This window comes from Diaphorina citri, unplaced genomic scaffold, assembly GCF_000475195.1.
Source record: "Diaphorina citri unplaced genomic scaffold, Diaci psyllid genome assembly version 1.1 scaffold544, whole genome shotgun sequence".
NCBI lineage: Eukaryota > Metazoa > Arthropoda > Insecta > Hemiptera > Psyllidae > Diaphorina > Diaphorina citri.
Window position 1 is genome coordinate 126,602 of NW_007377978.1, and position 20,989 is coordinate 147,590.

General features: G+C 39.5%; 1 protein-coding gene and 1 long non-coding RNA gene across 2 annotated transcripts in view; both read left to right on the forward strand.

Annotated features, from left to right (window-relative positions):
* LOC113465281 (glucose dehydrogenase [FAD, quinone]-like) overlaps positions 1-9,734 on the forward strand; it is a 12,707-nt gene extending 2,973 nt beyond the window's left edge. Inside the window, exons 5-9 of the mRNA XM_026824117.1 lie at positions 11-357; positions 3,678-3,921; positions 4,928-5,069; positions 7,974-8,102; positions 8,998-9,734. Coding sequence (XP_026679918.1) covers positions 11-357; positions 3,678-3,921; positions 4,928-5,069; positions 7,974-8,102; positions 8,998-9,641 — 1,506 coding nt within the window. The 3' untranslated portion in view covers positions 9,642-9,734. The remainder of the gene's footprint in view (positions 1-10; positions 358-3,677; positions 3,922-4,927; positions 5,070-7,973; positions 8,103-8,997) is intronic.
* LOC113467750 lies at positions 775-1,591 on the forward strand. The gene is made up of 2 exons (XR_003391709.1): positions 775-1,146; positions 1,451-1,591. It is a non-coding gene; the product is annotated as an uncharacterized LOC113467750 (long non-coding RNA).
* Positions 9,735-20,989: the final 11,255 nt, after the last annotated feature.

Here is a 20,989-nt window from a genome sequence, read left to right on the forward strand (position 1 = left end):
CCCCGCGTAGAAAAGAAAAACAGGCCTCCTAAGTCCAAAAAAACTAATTTCCCCATGGGTCCCACAGGTGAGCATGCGAAACGGAACACGTTGGAGCACATCTCGCGCCTTCCTTCATCCTATCCGTCGCCGACGCAACCTGCACGTCACCAAATTCTCTCTGGTCACAAAACTCATCATTGACGAAAAGTCCAAACGAGCTGTCGGCGTAGAACTGATGAAAGGGAACTCAAAAATCCGGGTGTTTGCCCGGAAAGAGGTCGTTCTGAGCGCAGGCGCCATCAATTCGCCGCAAATACTCATGGTGTCCGGGATTGGACCTCGGGAGCATTTGCGAGAAAAGAGTAAGTTTTTCCGGTGAATTTTGTCGAAGCTGTCGAGGACTTGGTATATAGCGGCCCAATTGTTGTTCGGAAAAAATCGTGTCGTGTGTAAGTGGGCACCCTCATTTAGATTACATTGCCCAAATGCCTAAAAGTCATTCGGAAAAAATCGGATGAAACTCACGACAAGTGGGAACGTTCCCTTGGGCAAAGACAAAATTGTTCACAATGAACTATTCACCAATGAAGTTGATAATATGATTTTGACAGTAGGTACTATGCATGAAGATATTGTGCATGTTGACCGCTGAAACACGACATCCATCATGTAAATATTGTAAATACCCGTCATTATAACATGACATGAGACGGTAGTAGGGCTTTTAGAAAGTAATAATGGAGTTAACTCTCTACCCAATGGGCGTTAGGTTAGGGGTAGGTTTTAGCAAAATTATATGTATACGTTTACCGCTGAAACACGACATCCATCATGTAAATATTGTAAATACCCATCATTATAACATGACATGAGACGGTAGTAGACCTTAGGGCTTTTAGAAAGTAATAATGGAGTTAACTCTCTACCCAATGGGCGTTAGGTTAGGGGTAGGTTTTAGCAAAATTAGATGTATATGTAAAATTACTCCCTGTACACTAAAAAAATCCGCTGAAAAATCAAGCAAAATTTTCTGTATGAACCATAGATCAGAATCAATGTTTTTCTTTCTAAGAAGTTGATTCTGTGGACTACAACATAAGAGCTGATTTATTATTATTTCAATGCAATGCTTCTCTTTTTAAACCACATTCCTTGAAAACTAAGGTATTATTTACCGAGATGTATATGTAAAATTACTCCCTGTACACTAAAAAAATCCGCTGAAAAATCAAGCAAAATTTTCTGTATGAACCATAGATCAGAATACGAGATGTATATGTAAAATTACTCCCTGCACACTAAAAAAAATCCGCTGAAAAATCAAGCAAAATTTTCTGTATGAACCATAGATCAGAATCAATGTTTTTCTTTCTAAGAAATTGATTCTGTAGACTACAACATAAGAGCTGATTTATTATTATTTCAATGCAATGCTTCTCTTTTTAAACCACATTCCTTGAAAACTAAGGTATTATTTAAATTTTCTAAAAAGGAGTGCTCCTTGGATTGCTTTTAAGGCGGATTTTTCAGTGTGCACACTATAAAATACTCATAGAAAATAACAAACGCTTCTACTAGATATTTAGAATATTTAGGCAGATACAGGACAAATATTGGGAACTAGGGTGTAGGAATTAAATATGAGATAGGTAAGAATAAAAATTGTACTCGTAGATTTATTTTCCGTATCAATTCTGATATCTTAAAATTTAAAGATTTTAGAATCTCAAGATAGATGACCCATATTAAAACCAAAGGTTTAGAGGGTGGCCCTCTTCTTTTAATGTATTTATTTATGTATAATCTATTTATATTAAGTTATTATTAATTTATTTATTATTAAGGCAGGGTTCCAGAGGAATCTTTTACTCTATTGCTCGTACAAATTGGCATAAAAGAAAAGTTGGACATTTTAAAAATGCCATTATGCCCCGGACGGGAATTGAACCTGTGGCCTAGCGCTTACAAGGCAGACGTGCTGCCAACTAAGCTAACTAGGCTGGCTGTTCTTCCTTTTTGTTTTGACGCGTGTGTCTTCAACAGCTGTAACTGGAGATGTTAGACATTTCCAGAGGGATTGGAAGAAAACAGCAATTTATTAATAAAATAAATAAATGACCTGACCAAATAGGCAAATTCCGTCAAGGTCCTTGCTTGGTCATGTAAAATAACAACAAAGCTGATACAAAGTTTACAATACACCAGGAAGAGCTCTAGAAACCATTACACTGTCTGTAAACAAAGATGTACAAAAAAAATGAAGAAAAAAAGCACCGAAACTGGATTTCATTTTATTTTTAGTAGCTTGCTGGTTAATGTAAAAACTACCTATCGAAGATCTAAAGGTGCCTACTGGCGCGGGCGTGAGGTTTGGCAACCTTGCTTCAATAATTTCCCCTTTTGGTTTCTAACTTCACACATATGCTCTCGCCCGGTTTTTCTTCAAAACATCAGAAAAATTCAGAATTTTCCAAAGGGAAAAGATTCATAGGCAAGATTTTTCCACAAGTCATCTTTTTTTCATACCTAACTTTGTTAACATCCTTTTTTCCTTTTATAAGAATAAATCAAGCAAGTAATTTTGTTCAATTAAAGCAGTTGTAATTTATTCATGTTTTCTACCTAAGTAAGAATCAAACATTTTTTGGTGCCGAGACCAGGATAAAGGATGTCTCTAAAGTTGTTGGAGGCGCAAAGGGCGCACATGTTTGCAGAGTGCAACGAATGCTATGACTACATAGCCTCAACTGGTCTTTTATTTCCTAACTATAAACAAGTTTGTAAAATAACAAAAAGCCCAAAGACCCCAAAAACCAATGAGGAAATTTCGTCGTTTTAAAAAACTTATCTTCAAAAATTTATTGCCTGATCCGCTAGGCCACCTTTCAAGAATAAGCCCCATCCGTCAATCAGGATAAGACCAAACATTCAAATAGCATAAAGCAGCGCTATAGGATCTTTTTAGATCTTTTAGCACAGTGCTAGTTAGGAATATTCGCTGCTGACGAGAGACTAATTATTGCCTGGGAAAGTCTCTACCATTCAACCCTGGAAGCTCGACACTCTACTACAGCATTCCAACAACCTAAATCAGGGGAAATAACCCAATAATAGAGTTCTTCCACCCTAACTTGTGGCACCCTACCACTAATTTTTTTCTCAGTGCACTACATCTTCCCCGTCTTATTACCAGCAGGATAAACAAGGAAAAGACTATTCTAATAGATCAGTTGCGCTTACTTGGGTAATGTTTCAAAGTCATAGAGCAGGAAAAATGAGGACCAACGGAATTTTTCTTTTTCTTCTGGAAAGTCTCTACCATTCAACCCTAGAAGCTCGACACTCTACTACAGCATTCCAACAACCTAAATCAGGGGAAATAACTCAATAATAGAGTTCTTCCACCCTAACTTGTGGCACCCTACCACTAATTTTTTTCTCAGTGCACTACATGTTCCCCGTCTTATTACCAGCAGGATAAACAAGGTATATTCTATTCTAATTCCAATATTCCCCGTCTTACTATTGTTCACAGACTCGCCATGCTGTCTTCAAGCTTGTACCTCACCCTCCTATTCCTCCTGTCTAGTCACCTCCCACCGTCCCACTCACAGGACGAGTACCCACCGCTGTTCGACTCCCTCATGAACGTCGTCGGGGACACCTAATATTCCCCGTCTTACTATTGTTCACAGACTCGCCATGCTGTCTTCAAGCTTGTACCTCACCCTCCTAGTCCTCCTGTCTAGTCACCTCCCACCGTCCCACTCACAGGACGAGTACCCACCGCTGTTCGACTCCCTCATGAACGTCGTCGGGGACACCCTGAATCAGATGATCTCGGAACCTCGCGATGAACCACGCCTTCTCAAAGAGTACGACTTCATCATTGTGGGCGCCGGGAGTGCGGGGTGTGTTCTAGCCAACAGATTGTCTGAGGTAAGATTTTCGTCCGTCCTTGAGAGCCAGTTGAGCTACGGTTCCATTTGCTCAATCAGATGTTCTCGGAGCCTCGGAAGAAGGCACATTTTCTGAGAAGATGCCATGTTCTCGAAGTGTATGATATGACTCTCTCCAATCATCTGTGTAAGATACTCAACTAGTTCCTCGAGAGCATGAATATCCCCAAAAATCGGCCGAACCAATCTCCGTTTAAGATGCAAACCAGCATTACTGATCATCCCTACTAACGATCAGCAAATATCGGATGAACGGTCATATCTTCAAGGATACATTGTTTTAGCTATCATAATTATAGGTACTATCACCTTTCATTCTTTAGGATTGTCCGATAGTAAGAAATTACCAGAGAGGAATTTTCATTACCACCAAATATGTATACCTATAAGTATGTTCTAGGAATCTTCCTATAATAAGAATTATTAGCAGAAAGGAATTTTCATTATAGGGTGCATCAATGTGCATCTTCTCAAATAAAATTTTCCACTGTTTTTCTTCTCAGGATTGACGGGATTCCAGGTAGGTATACTGACGTAGGAATCTTCCTATAAAAAGAAATATTAGGGTCCGGATGCAGCAGGACGTAATCCAAGACTCCAAAACGCATCAGCGGAGTCAGTGGGTATTTCCGTATGACACAATACATAATGTTCATAATACACGATCTGACACAATAATGTTCATAATACATGATCATAATGTATTACGCCTAAATTATATAGAATTTACACATTATACAGATATAATTTTTGCCTCGTGTGCATCACGGATAAAAATTCCATATGTTTTCCCATTGTTTTTTTTTCCGCAGCGACTGAAATTTTTTGAAAATTCCATATTTTTCTATTGTTTTTCCGCAGATATACGATACGAGTAGAAAATGATAAAAATTCCATATATTTTTATTGTTTTTTTTTTTTTCGCAGGAATGAGATGACTGGTAATTTTTGAAAATTCCATATTTTCATATTGTTTTTTTCCGCAGATAAAGGATTGGAAAATTTTGCTCATCGAAGCGGGAATGGGCGAAAACTTCATCATGGACATTCCCATTGTGGCCAATTTCCTTCAGTTTTCACCGGCCAATTGGAACTACAGAACGATTCCCAGCAAGGGAGCTTGTTTAGGTATAGTTAATCTTCTTCTTTTTCTTCGCCATTTCCCGTGTACAGACGGGGTCGGCGTTTTTCGTCAATCTCTCAATCAGCCCTAACTAGGGTGATTGTTTTGGGCTGACGTTTGGTTTTGGCTACAAATTTTAAGAGTGGATGCCCTTCGCACTCAGTAATAGTAATAGCCTTGAATCTGAGGCCTCCTTCGCACTCAACCTTTGCTAGTTCTTTAGCAAGGGAAATTCAGGCTGGTCTACTCCCTGTTTAACGTCCCCCAGCCAGACATAGGTATAGTTAAATACAATAATATCCTTATATTGTCTTTGTTTCTAAGGAAAAGATTAAGAATACCAACGCCAACATATTATAAGATAATGACATACATAGGTATTATATTAGTATTCAACAACATAATATCACAAGATAATACCAACAAAACATATACGTATGTGTGATTATTTGACGGTCAGAGAAATTTGTAGGTACCTATTATGTTGGACTCGAAATGATGCAATTCAAATTTAGAGGGTTTTCCAATAATAATATGCAATAGTTGAGATGGAGAGTTTCCAATACCAAATAGAAAAAATTATTCCTTAATTGAGATCGAAAATGTCCCTAAAAATTGGCCAAAAAAGGCAAAGACCTTAAATAGAAAAATTCAAGAATTTCGGGTTCAGAAATGAATGATAACATGAGAAAAGCATTTTTGGTTTACAAAATTTAAGCATTTATAATTAGCAAACGGATAAAACTTTGTACATCAAAGAACGCTTTATTCTTGAACTCTGCTCAGATCTGAACCATGATCTAAAAGTGAGTCTGATCTTCAAATCCATTCAAGTGTAAATCACAATTAAATGTGGGAAGGAAAAAAAACCAATATAACCACACTCCTATATTTTTCACGAGACAATTATCTGGATCTGATAGTCTGGTACCTGAATTTTACATTGTCAATTTCTGGCACACTTCGGACGATTTTACCCACACAATTTTCAGCATCTTTGTCTCACCGCATGACGTGGTTACATAGATTCACCACACGGGCAAGTTTAACATTTCCATTGTCTTCATTGACTTTGAACTGTATCATGATGATCATGACTCAAAACACTGGCAAAGTTCCTAAAGCGGACGGTGTACAGAATTCATAATGTTCCAGAAATCAGAAGTACTTCATTCGTATTTCGTATTACTTATTCGTAGTGATTTATTTTTTCCAGTCATTCGCTGGAAACTCTAAGACCATTTAAAATTTAAAACAAACAACGCCAACGTAATGTAGGGAATTTCTAAGTCGTTCATAACAAGGACAACAAGGTCCATATTCTCTTTCTAGAGGTAGGTAGGTAGGTAATTTCCTCGGAAACAAAATATACGAGCACGTAAAATATGGTTGATTCACTCACTGACGAGTCATTTATGATTTTTATGAATGTAATATTGAATTATTTTATCATGAATGTAATATTAAATTATTTTATCCCAGTCACACTTGAAAAGCTTCCAAAGATGTAATCCACGTACTTCTATAATGGACTCTTCAAAACGTAGGCAAGGAACAAGGTCTCTGGTATTTTGTCGATTTTATGCACTACTAGATATGTAGTCAAGTCTAGATACTTAAAATAAAACAATGTAAAAATCAGAAGACCTTGTTTAAACTCCTCCTAGCTTGGGTCTTAGGTCCTTGCTTAAAGGAACCCCTTAAGCTGTGTCCACACATAGTCGAAGCCGTAGATGGACCAGGTGAATCTATGTTGTCGCTTCAGTGTACAGTTTCAGTCGAGCATCGATCGACGGCGTCGACGTCGACTATGTGTGGACGCAGCTTTACGTTGAGCCTTACCAAATCGGCTTAACACAGGCTTGAGATTAATCTGGGATTGAGCTTTATCTTAACTATGGCTTGATCTCAGAGATTTAAGTCCTGAGTTATTATTTGACTTCGCCGTAGATCGACCAGGTGAATCTATGTTGTCGCTTCAGTGTACAGTTTCAGTCGACGTCGACTATGTGTGGACACAGCTTTACGTTGAGCCTTACCAAATCGGCTTAACACAGGCTTGAGATTAATCTGGGATTGGGCTTTATCTTGACTATGGCTTGATCTCAGGGATTAAGTCCTGAGTTATTATTTGACTTGGTAAGTCCCGACCTTGGTCCTATTTTGTTCGTTTCCGGTCCGACAGTCCTATGCTGGCACTATAAACAAGGTACATTCTATTCTATTCTATTCTATTCTATTATTTCTATTTTACCAAGATAAAGACTATGTAGTTATCATATTTTAAATTCCTCTATTTCCGCCATGACTAGGTAATATCAGCATATTTGCAACTTTGGTGTTCGTCACATGTTTTGTTTGTTTTAAAAAGATGAGTGTTTCACCGCCGTTTTTATTTCGTTATGCTGGCAGTATAAACAAGGTACATTCTATTCTATTCTATTATTTCTATTTTACCAAGATAAAGACTATGTAGTTATCATATTTTAAATTCCTCTATTTCCGCCATGACTAGGTAATATCAGCATATTTGCAACTTTGGTGTTCGTCACATGTTTTGTTTGTTTTAAAAAGATGAGTGTTTCACCGCCGTTTTTATTTCGTTGCAATTAAACAACTGCTACATTGGACGCATGTAGTCTGTGTCGTGGCATGCCCATCCCGTAGTATGCCTCTCATCAGATGAGCGAAAAGAGACACACTACTCCCCATTTAGGTGCTGGGTCAACACGTGAACACCAGAAAGTAACCCGTTGAAATATTTGCAATCGAAAAACGAATACAAATTTTTGTCGCTGGTGGGATTCGAACCCGGGACCTTCTGCATGGCAAGCAAGCGCGTTACCACTGGTCCAACCGTGCCCGTAGTATGCCACAAATATATTATTTTGGTGCCCGCCTCGTTTCAGGTATGACTAACAACCAGTGCCGAATTCCCAGGGGTAAAGTCATGGGAGGCAGCAGTGTTCTGAACTACATGATCTTCACTCGGGGACATCGCAATGATTATGACCAGTGGGCGGCCAATGGAAACGAAGGTAAGCCATTCGACAGCAACACGATTAGGGATGGGTTTCACCAACCTTACTCCCAACAGCCCTGTCAAGCCTATACAAATCAAATTAAAGTTAACAAGCTGTTAGCTTAACAGGCCTTCTAGAGGCTCAAATAATATTGGTGAAACCGACCACAGATCTCGTCTAGTCTCGTTTCTCGTCTGTCAGTCTCTCGGATTATTACTCTGACAGACGAGTGGTCGCCTGATTATCAGGAAGACAGGATTTGGAAGTTAACAAGCTGTTAGCTTAACAGGCCTTCTAGAGGCTGAAATAATATTGGTGAAACCGACCACAGATGTCGTCTAGTCTCGTTTCTCGTCTGTCAGTCTCTCGGATTATTACTCTGACAGACGAGTGGTCGCCTGATTATCAGGAAGACAGGATTTCAGTTCCGGCCGAGGTACGCAATTTTATCCCGAGGGCCGAATGAAGGAGCTATCCTTCAGTGTTTTAGAATTTGAACACAACATGTCTCCCAACCTGGTTTTTCGACAAACTGTTGCGTATGTATAGTGTATACGCAATATTAGCGCGAATATCAGTTCTAAACGAGTGAAATTTGCTCCAATGGTCTAAACGAGTGAGATTTCCGCCAATATCTCGCACACATATGTACACACACACAACTATGTATAATGTATAGGTATGTCGAGGGACCAGGTAAGCTAGGAGACATAACGTTAGCCTGAGCACTGCACTTTAAAAAAATAAAATGGGAAGTAAAAACTATCTAAAGGTGTCTGAGGAAGTTGTTTCTTTTCAAGAAACGCACGAGAACGTCAATGGAAGAAGGGTGATCTTTGAACTTCTACATTAAGTACAGACAAGTTAATCCAATTTAACATTTAACTTAATTCCATTATTTCTATTTCAGGAAACCCTCAAGGCTGGCCCAACCTGGAGCTGCTTCTCATCGGAGGCACGCTGTCCAGCGAGGAGACCCTCCGGAGAAACTTCGGCATCCGGGACGACGTCTACAACAAGGTGTACAAGAAGACCGAGAAGATGGACGGCTTCATGGTGTTCCCGATGGTCATGCGACCCAAATCCCACGGTCGGGTGTACCTCAAGGATGCCAACCCGCGCCACCACCCTCTCATCGATATGAATTACTTCTCAGATCCTACCGAAGAGGATTTGAATGTCCTAGTCGCTGGCGTGCGGAAGACTCAGGAGCTTCTCACAACCCCAGCTATGAGGAGACTTGACGCTAAGCTCTTCCCGACCAAACTCCCGGGGTGTTCCAACCACGTCTTCGATTCGGACGCCTACTGGAAGTGCCACGCGAGGATGCTCTCCTTCACCATCTACCACCAGAGTGGGACCTGCAAGATGGGACCAGACAGCGACCCCGACGCAGTGGTAGACCCGCAGCTCCGCGTTCATGGGATCTCGGGACTGCGAGTAATCGACGCGAGTATTATGCCGAACATACCGTCGGCGCATACGAACGCGCCGACGATTATGGTTGCGGAGAAGGGCGCGGATCTCATTAAGAAAGCGTGGAATAAGAGTTGATACGCAGACGACAGTTTGCATAGGTGACTATTTATGAAGCTGTTTTTATTGTGACTGTCTCGGGTTATAAGACGAAATGTGCAATACGACGAAATGCGCAAAATGTGCAAATATGCAACATACGAAATGTGCAATATTAATATGTGCATGTTTACCGCTCTTTTTATATATTGAGTTGGTCGTTTTATGCATGAAAGTAAAAATTTGCTTTATTAAAATTTCCTTTATAAGGACACAAAAACTTTCTTTTAAAACGGATTTTGCTTAAAGTCCTTTTTCGAGGTATATTCTATTCTGACATACCTATACGAATACTATCAAGACTCACCAGGTTGGTTGAGATCGAAGAAAGCAATTGCCTCTGCTCCTCCGGGGATGGTCAGAGGGCCCTTGTGATATTTGAAGTAGTTGTCCAGAGACATGGGGTCCTCGAGTATTCTAGCTGTCTTGATAGAGACGGTATCATTAACGGTAAAGGTGAGACCGCCCAGAGCGACGTGGTCTTGCAGATTGTAGCCAACTTTCAGATCCTTGATGACTTTGATGTCTGAGGAGAAAGAAGAGGGAATTTGAGTGACGTAAAATAAAAAAAAAAAAATCGAAATATTATCTGCACATAAATCGATGAAGGTGTGTCCACACATAGTCAACGGCCGTCGATCGACCATCGAACGATGTGGATTGCTGTCCATCGATGATCGATCGACAGTCCTTGACTAGTTGTGGACACACCTTTATAGTATCAGGTACCTTGGTATACCTTTGCAAGTGTTCTCGTATATTATTGAAATCAGTTAAAATTCGATTATCATAAAATCACGAGGAAAAACTAAATAGCTGATCCCTAAAAGGGATTTAGCTAAAAATCAGCTTAGTAAAAATCAGAATCAATGTAAAATGTAAAGATTTACCTAACTGAGATCGCGGTACTCGTTTGTAGTCTTCAAGATTCTCACATTCACCTACCTCGGTGGTTCGAACGATGTGGATTGCTGTCCATCGATGATCGATCGATAGCCCTTGACTAGTTGTGGACACACCTTTATAGTATCACCTACCTTGGTCTACCTTCGTATACCTTTGCAAATGTTCTCTTATGTTATTGAAATCAGTTGAAATTCGATTATCAAAGAATCGTGAGGAAAAACTAAATAGCTGATCCCTAATGGGGATTTAGCTAAAAATCAGCTTAGTAAAATCAGAATTCAATGTAAAATGTAAAGATTTACCTAACTGAGATCGCGGTACTCGTTTGTAGTCTTCAAGATTCTCACATTCACCTACCTCGGTGGTGTAGTGGTCAAGACGCTCGCCTGGTAAACAGGAGGGCGTGGGTTCTGTTGTGTATGATGGTGGTTTCGAACCAGTGTGAACTGTTGATGATTTTATTGAATATGAATAAAATGGTTCTATTGTTTCATTTATTCTTGTGGAGCAGAATTCTGTGTGTTTAATTTATTATGAAAGTTTTTGTCAGTTGAAAAAAATGTTCTCGATATTTCTAAGATATTATTTAGCGAGATTTTTCAGGTTTTTGCCTTTGAAAATCCGAATTTTAATTAAATCAGTTTGACTTTTTTGAAATGACTTGCTATCTCCAAGCTGAGCCATTTTGGACTTTGGTATGGGAATAGTTGGGTGTGCTCTGATTGAAACCCGGGACCTTTGGCGAAGATCTGTCATTTGAGCCTTTAAAAAAGTCATTGACAATCCCTACATACCTACAACAACACAAAACAGACTAATTTAATAAGTAAATAAGATATTATTTCTATTAAGGGATATGTACACCTATCTCACTGAACAAAAGCTTGGAGGACAAAGCATTTAAATCACTTCATATTCCAACATTGTCTTCAGGCTAACATTCTTGGACTTCATGGTCAAGAATAGATGTGAATTCTCCCGAGAGATGCATCAAATCTAGCATTACCATTGTAATAATTCTACCAAGTGCATGTATAGTGCTTTATTTAGACTATTTTAGACTTTCAGCTTAGAACAAGGTGTCCCTAGGCAAAAACACTAGAACCAGACGACCTACCAAGGTCACAATGTCAGAAAATCTTTGACAATTTGGAGATTTTGATTGATGACTTCTTGAGTTGTGAGGAATTTTAGATCTCACTGTGCGATCATAACTCATTTCAGCTTGAAGAAACCAAGTAGACATCAAATTTGACTGACAATCAAGTTATGGTGGGTCATGACTAGCATGAAGATAGGATAGAGAGAGGCGAAACTCAAGTCGGTTTCGGAAAATCCCTAAGAATCCTACTCCCTAGTCATAATATGAAAAAAATAAGGTAAGCAATTAATTATGAACTATGAAGGTAAATCGGTACTCCTGGCGCTACCTGGTGAGTTACAATGTCAACCGGTTCTTAGATCTCACTATGTGATCATAACTCATTTCAGTTTGAAGAAATCAAGTAGAAATCAAATTTGACTGACAATCAAGTTATGGTGGCTCATGACTTTTTCTTGGTCTTCAAAACCTTCTGGAGAATGAAGGGAAAGCTTGCCGGTGCCCTCTCTTAATCGCCCACCAGGGGTGGACTGAGTTCCGACTGAGAGAGAGAGACTACTAAGTAGCGGGTAACTAAGAGACCTTCCCGTTTTCCCGTCAAAACAAAAGAAGGAAACCAAGGAATCAGAAAGAGACTACTAAGTAGCGGGTAACTAAGAGACCTTCCCGTTTTCCCGTCAAAACAAAAGAAGGAAACCAAGGAATCAGAAAGTACATAAGCCAGTTATTCTCCGGTTACTGGTCCTGAATGTACTAAACCTTAAAGCTGTGTCCAGTTGTCCACACATAGTCGACGGCCGACGATCGCTGTCGACTGAAACCGTCCACACTGCCTCGACGACATAGATTCAACTCGTCGATCGACGGCCGTCGACTATGTGTGGACACAGCTTTACATCTGACAGTGAAAACAAGCATGGTACACTTTGGAATCCAACTTCATTTTTTATTCGACGTTTTTTGGCACAGTGACAGTTTGGTATGAGAACATTGGTGGTCATGTTTGAGCAATTTGTTTATTTTATTTTTTGCTAGGTTTGAGAACAGTATCAAAACAACATCTTTAATGTGCTCCTACTTTGGCGAAATTTTCGGCCAAAACTTTCGCCAGTAAAATGTCTTTTTAATGTCATTAATTCATTATCTATTATTTTGTTATGTACCTACCTCTTTAACAACAAGGAACCAAAGAGAAAATCAAGGGAACTAATAAAAACAGAGAGAAACTTTAACAGAGAACTCAGAGAAGAAGGAAACCAGGTTTGCTAGGTAGGTACAAGAGGTTAGGTGCTTAGAGAGAGTAAGATACCTACATATATGTAACAGATTGTGACGGCTATCTCTTGTCTCTTGGATGAAATATTTGTGGCAGTAGGTATCATTAATTTTACCAACTGACTACAGTTAGAATAGAATAGAATATACCTTGTTTATCCTGCTGGGATAGGACTGAAAAGTCCCTTTTCCCCCGCAGTCTAACCAAGGTCTTAAATCCATTATTTTGTTATGTACCTACCTCTTTAACAACAAGGAACCAAAGAGAAATTCAAGGGAACTAATAAAAACAGAGAGAAACTTTAACAGAGAAGAAGGAAACCAGGTTTGCTAGGTAGGTACAAGAGGTTAGGTGCTTAGAGAGAGTAAGATACATATATGTGACAGATTGTGACGGCTATCTCTTGTCTCTTGGATGAAATATTTGTGGCAGTAGGTATCATATCATTAATTTTACCAACTGACTACAGTTAGCAAGTGAAACATTCCTTCTTCTTCTTCTTCCGGAACTTAGGACGCGGCGTTCACTCGAAGAGATACGCCAGGAGGGGAAGTGAAATGAAAAACACGCATCCAGTTTACGTCGGGTTCGTATCATACCCGCATCGGAATGAAAAACACAGCTAAGATCGGAGTCAAATCCCCTCCTAGAAGCCTGGTCCATCGATGACCATCGGTCAATGTTGAGTCCATCAGTTCTTCACAAGGTCTACCAATGGGACATTCGTAGTACCTACTAGTAACCAATTCGACAGAAGTTTTAAAGCAGCCAATAAAATCAGAGTACTAGAGTAAAATGCCCTCCCAGAAGCCTGGTTCATCGATGACCATCGGTCAATGTTGCGTTGATCAGTACTAGACTATTCGTAGACTACACTTCACAAGGTCTACCACCTGGGCCTGGGTAGGATCCGCGAGTAGTCCTAGTCAGGTCATTGGCTTGATAATGATGTTTCTTATTCTATATTATACTCCTCGTGATCATGATACTCTCGGTCTCGGTTCTTACGATCTCGCCAGGCATGGGCACATCTGGCCCTTGGAGCTTCCCACTTTTAAATCCCACATTAAAAGTGGGAAGATTTCCCATAAGGAGAGTTTCCCACTTTTAAATTTCGCACTTCGCAAGAGTTGTGTTGCCGCGGCCGGCCGTAAGAAATCGGACTCTAGAAAGTCTGCAATATCCTGGAAGGAAAATGTTCGTTCTCGGAACGGCTGGCTTTCTCCTTTCCTGTCTTCTCTCTTCGATTTCGGGACGATAAGGCCTTAGCAGTTACAGTTTCCTCTATCAAACCTCTTAAAAAAAGTCTGCAAGAAAAACTGTCAGTAGTTTCAGTCCCACATTAATCGACATACTCCGTGACGACCGTAATCCATTGAGTCCGTCCCTGGATTTTATCTTGAACCTGGAGGAGTGAACTTCTATCTTCGCGATAAGACCTTAGCAGTTACAGTTTCCTCTATCAAACCTCTTAAAAAAAAGTCTGCAAGAAAAACTGTCAGTAGTTTCAGTCCCATATTAATCGACATACTCCGTGACGACCGTAATCCATTGAGTCCGTCCCTGGATTTTATCTTGAACCTGGAGGAGTGAACTTCTATCTTCCGAACGGCTGGCTTTCTCCTTTCCTGTCTTCTCTCTTCGATTTCGGGACGATAGGACCTTACCACTTACAGTTCCCTCTATCAAACCTCTTAAAAAAAGTCTGCAAAAAAAACTGTCAGTAGTTTCAGTCCCATATTAATCGACATACTCCGTGACGACCGTAATCCTTTGAGTCCGTCCCTGGATTTTATCTTGAACCTGGAGGAGTGAACTTCTATCTTCTTGAGCCAAATCACGTGAGAATTCGCTGATGAACCAAATCGGAGTAGGTTCGGGTCCGCGCACCAAACAGGAAAACTGAATGCCAGTTTCAGTTGCACTCGAATTTCTAACGCGGAACCACTTGGCTGGCTCGGAAGGTCAGATATCGGAACTTTTTTAGTGCCAAAAACAAAGGAAGACAAATAAATTAGAATTAAATATTAATTTATAATTATATTTGGGTAGTTTTACTACCTAATCTTAGATTTTGTCTAGTTGACTAAATAATTTTCTTTACTATAAAAATATTCTGAAATTGTTTACCGTTTAAAATAAGTGATGATTTGATGAAGCCTTTAAAATAAGGAATGTGAAATCGACATTGGGAATTAACGTTCATACAAGGACATTTTTGGAAACTCTTCAGGTAAATGCTATTAAAACTCGAAATTTTGCTCTTATTAGCTGTCGAGAATAAAGACAGTCTTAGATTTCAGGGACAACTTGCGTTTTTAGCGTCGTAAATGTTAACGGTTTGGTATCTTGCTAAGTACTTGATTCTGTATCTTAGGGTCATTATTTGTCCCAAAGGACCAATCCGTTATTCCTTTCGGTATTTCAAACTTAAAGTCTAAATCAAAGGTCAAGAACTCGACCCCGTTTGATGTCTAGAATGTTGAAGGTCCGAATTTCAGGACTTTGCCTAAAGTCAAGGACCAATCCGTTATTCCTTTCGTTATTTCAAACTCAAAGTCTAAATCAAAGGTCAAGAACTCGACCCCGTTTGATGTCTAGAATGTTGAAGGTCCGAATTTCAGGACTTTGCCTAAAGTCAAGTTCTGTCAGTCAGTCTGTCTGTTCCCATTTAGCGTCGTAAATGTTGACGGTTTGGTATCTTGCTAAGTACTTGATTCTGTATCTTAGGGTCATTATTTGCCCCAAAGGACCAATCCGTTATTCCTTTCGGTATTTCTAACTCGAAGTCTAAATCAAAGGTCAAGAACTCGACCCCGTTTGATGTCTAGAATGTTGAAGGTCCGAATTTCAGGACTTTGCCTAAAGTCGAGAGCTGATTTGAACATTTTTTGCTGTAGAAATCGGCTAAGGCTTTAGTCTGCCATTTTCGGTTTTTAAGAGTCAGATTCCAAAGTCCCAATACAATATTATGAAGTTTTATTAAAGGTTCCTCTCGCTTCTTTCGTCTAATTTATTCATATTCAACGGTTTTTGATAATATTTTTCTCATTTGTTTGTGTTGATTTTGATTCAATGAGTCCGATTTGTCTACTAAATTTGCAAACGAACCACATAATTATGTGCATATTTACCTACAATTTACATACACTTGATTCTGTGTCTTAGGGTCATTATTGAAGGACCAATCCGTTATTACTTTCGGTATTTCAAACTGAAAGTCTAAATCAAAGGTCAAGAACTCGACCCCGTTTGATGTCTAGAATGTTGAAGGTCCGAATTTCAGGACTTTGCCTAAAGTCAAGAGCTGATTTGAACATTTTTTGCTGTAGAAATCGGCTAAGGCTTTAGTCTGCCATTTTCGGTTTTTACGAGTCAGATTCCAAAGTCCCAATACAATATTATGAAGTTTTAAGGTTCCTCTCGCTTCTTTCGTCTAATTTATTCATATTCAACGGTTTTTGAGAATATTTTTCTCATTTGTTTGTATTGATTTTGATTCAATGAGTCCGATTTGTCTACTAAATTTGCAAACGAACCACATAATTATGTGCATATTTACCTACAATTTACATACAATACACACGTGTGAGTAGGTGTGCATATTATGTCTATATTATGATCAGAGAAGTTTAGAATATGGCACTTATTTTGGAAAATATTGCATTTATTTTTTCAAAACATGGCAAAATATGACTTTTTATGGCATTTTTCCAAATTTTGCTAAAATATGGCAAAATAGTATGGCGCCATGGCAATATGGCATTTGAACTTCTCTGATTATGATTTATGATCAATTTTTCATATTGATTAATTTTCCTCAAATTCATTAGCAGGTATCAATGTATCATCTAGTTATCTTCTAGATATTATATGGATCTTATAGCCATATATAATAATGTACATAATATTATAATATGGTCTTATACCCCCAGGATCCCAGGAAGATTCCTATTTTTCATAGAATCCTATTGATTTTCCTCGATATTATAATATGGTCTTATACCCCCAGGATCCCAGGAAGATTCCTATTTTTCATAGAATCCTATTGATTTTCCTCGATTTCTTCATTACTTTAAATAATTATATATGTACGTGTCTACGTGTATATACATAGAATAGATTTTCATTGATTTCTTTGTTCGAGGGATATCTAGATGAGATGCCAATAGTTGGCTACTGACCTCCCAGTTCTAATAGATTTGAAGCCCGTAGCTATTTGAGCTATTTCATCAAGAATGTGTATAATTACTCGTATGTCGATGTCGAATATAGGTTTAACGTTCAGATGAATTTGGTTAAAGTTTTCTTAGTTGAGATGGTAAATTCATGAAGCTTTCAGAACCTTGTTGGTTGTTGACCGAACGAAGTGAAATTCAGATTCGTATAGGAGCTTAACCCATCCTTTAGGGCTGTTTGGGTTTACAGCTAATCCTCTGAGTGGGCTTTTTGTGTAGGTGGTAGGTGTAATCTAAATTTTCACAGGACGAGTTTTACGACATACGCATGTATGTAATGGTGGAATGTTTAGTCCGATTTTGGTGAAATTCGACTAAACTAGTCAACAAGTTTTGTTCAGGATTTCAACGTCCAGATGAATTTGGTTGAAGTTTTCTTGGTTGAGATGGTCAATTCATGAAGCTTTCAGAACCTTGTTGGTTGTTGACCGAACGAAGTGAAATTCAGATTCGTAGGAGCTTAACCCATCCTTTAGGGCTGTTTGGGTTTACACCTAATCCTCTGAGTGGGCTTTTTGTGTAGGTGGTAATCTAAATTTTCACAGGACAAGTATTACGACATACGCATGTATGTAATGGTGGAATGTTTAGTCCGATTTTGGTGAAATTCGACTAAACTAGTCAACAAGTTTTGTTCAGGACTTGATCCTTCGGGAATCCTTAAGGCATCAAAGTAACCACATTTCGTTTGGCTCTGCTCAGAACGGCTGGCCGTCTCCTATCCTGTCTTCCTCTAATCTAAATTTTCACAGGACAAGTATTACGACATACGCATATATGTAATGGTGGAATGTTTAGTCCGATTTTGATGAAATTCGACTAAACTAGTCAACAAGTTTTGTTCAGGACTTAATCCTTCGGGAATCCTTAAGGCATCAAAGTAACCACATTTCGTTTGGCTCTTCTCAGAACGGCTGGCCGTCTCCTATCCTGTCTTCCTTGTTGTCGCTAGGTATGATATCGGCGTGCTTGAGACTCTCATGTTCCGAGAGCTGTATCTCGCGATCTAGTGAACGCATTTTCTTCGTTTTAGTCTCAATATTTTTTTTAATTTTTATAGTTTTTTCTGAGATAATAAAAAAAAATCATGAGAATCACCAATTATTACTTTCTATTTTTTACTTGAAGAACCCTCTTGTGTTAGCATAAATTACTTCATAGGTATTGCTATCTATACCTGCTCATGTTTCTAGTATTTTAATATGGAGATTCCAGTGACTGACTTTTTACTATTTTAATTTAAAAATGCTGCAAGATTGTATCAAACTGTTGATGATTTTATTGAATGTGAATAAAATGGTTCTATTGTTTCATTTATTCTTGTGGAGCAGAATTCTGTGTGTTCAATTTATAAGCCATTCTTTCTAGTAATCTTGGAAACTTGTCAATATCAACATCTAAAGATGTGTCCACACATAGTCGACCGGCCGTTGATCGATGTCGACTGAACCGTCCACACTGCCTCGACAAAATAGATTCACCCCGTCGATCGACGCCGCGACGGTCGGTCGCCTTTGTTTGGACACACCTTTAGAGCTGAGCCATTCGAGCTTTGGTATTGGAATAGTTGGGTTCGCCCTGGTTGAGTGGGAGAACTAGAATCCTAACCGTATCCAAACGAAACTTGTCAATATCAACATTTTTAAAGATGTGTCCACACATAGTCGACCGGCCGTTGATCGATGTCGACTGAACCATCCACACTGCCTGGACAAAATAGATTTACCCCGTCGATCGACGCCGCGACGGTCGGTCGCCTTTGTTTGGACACACCTCTAGAGCTGAGCCATTCGAGCTTTGGTATTGGAATAGTTGGGTTCGCCCTGGTTGAGTGGGAGAACTAGAATCCTAACCGTATCCAAACATGGGACCTTCGGTGAAGATCTGCCGTTTGCACCTTTAATAAAGTGATTGACAATGTCTCCATACCTACAAACACACGCAACAGACTTGTAATTTAATAAGTACCTATGTAAAAAGATATTATTTCCATCAATATCGTAATGAGATATTATTTCTATCCAGGGATATCTCACTGAACAAACGCTTGGAGGACAATGCATTTAAATCACTTAATATTCCAACATTGTCTTCAGGCTAACATACTTGGACTTCATGGTCAAGAATAGATGTGAATTCTCCCGAGAGATGCATCAAACATTCAAACCTAGCATTACCATTGTAATAATTCTACCAAGTGCACGTATAGTGCTTTATTTAGACTATTTTAGACTTTCAGCTTAGAACAAGGTGTCCCTAGGCAAAACACTAGAACCAGACGACCTACCAAGGTCACAATGTCAGAATATCTTTGACAATCTGGAGATTTTGATTGATGACTTCTTGAGTTACCACAGAAAACAGGCTTTGAGTTCAAGTTCTATATTAATTGAAGCTCTCAAAATTGGAAGAAAAACAGGTTCCACTAACTACCATGATGAGATGAGCTTTAAAGCCTGATACACACGCAATGACAAGTCTCCCAACCCGGTATTTCAGCACATGTGTACACGATATCTGCGCAAAATTCACTCGTTTGGATCTGAAAATGCCAGCCTAGTTATGCTGGAGGGTCCGCTTACATAAAAAGTATTAAGATGTTATGAAACTTTATGATGGTAGCAAGACGAAGAAGCAGCAGCCGGGTTCTACTTTTGCGCGATTTTTTCAAGTTCAATGCTTAAACCACAGCTGTCTTCCTTCTCTCTTCGCTTTCGGGACGATACGACCGCAGATCTCTAGGCACCTTGGAATATTAAGATGTTGTGAAACTTTATGATGGTAGCAAGACGAAGAAGCAGCAGCCGGGTTCTACTTTTGCGCGATTTTTTCAAGTTCAATGCTTAAACCACAGAAGATGTTATACAACTTTATGATGGTAGCAAGACGAAGAAGCAGCAGCCGGGTTCTACTTTTGCGCGATTTTTTCAAGTTCAATGCTTAAACCACAGAAAACAGGCTTTGAGTTCAAGTTCTATATTAATTGAAGCTCTCAAAATTGGAAGAAAAACAGGTTCCACTAACTACCATGATGAGATGAGCTCTAAAGCCTGATACACACGCAATGACAAGTCTCCCAACCCGGTATTTCAGCAGATGTGTACACGATATCTGCGCAAAATTCACTCGTTTGGATCTGAAAATGCCAGCCTAGTTATGCTGGAGGGTCCGCTTACATAAAAAGCTCAGCTACAGGCTTACATGTAGGGACCAAGGGTCCCAAAGGTGTGCTAAGCTCCATGAATCTTGGAGGGTAGCGTGCCTTCCTTGTAAAGCGCTAAGTCGCGGGTTCTATTCCCGCCCGTGGCGGATTTTATCCTAAAGAGATAGTCATGACTATTTCTTCAAAACATTCTGGAGAATGAAGGGAAAGCTTGCCGGTGCCCTCTCTTAATCGCCCACCAGGGGTGGACTGAGTTCCGATTGAGAGACTACTAAGTAGCGGGTAACTAAGAGACCTTCCCGTTTTCCCGTCAAAACAAAAGAAGGAAACCAAGGAATTAGAAAGTACATAAGCCAGTTATTCTTCGGTTACTGGTCTTGAATGTACTAAAGCTTAAAGCTGTGTCCAGTTGTCCACACGTAGTCGACGGCCGACGATCGCTGTCGACTGACACCGTCCACACTGCCTCGACGACATAGATTCAACTCGTCGATCGACGGCCGTCGACTATGTGTGGACACATCTTTACATCTGACAGTGAAAACAAGCATGGTACACTTTGGAATCCAACTTCATTTTTTATTCGACGTTTTTTGGCACAGTGACAGTTTTGTTGTGTATGATGGTGGTTTCGAACCAGTG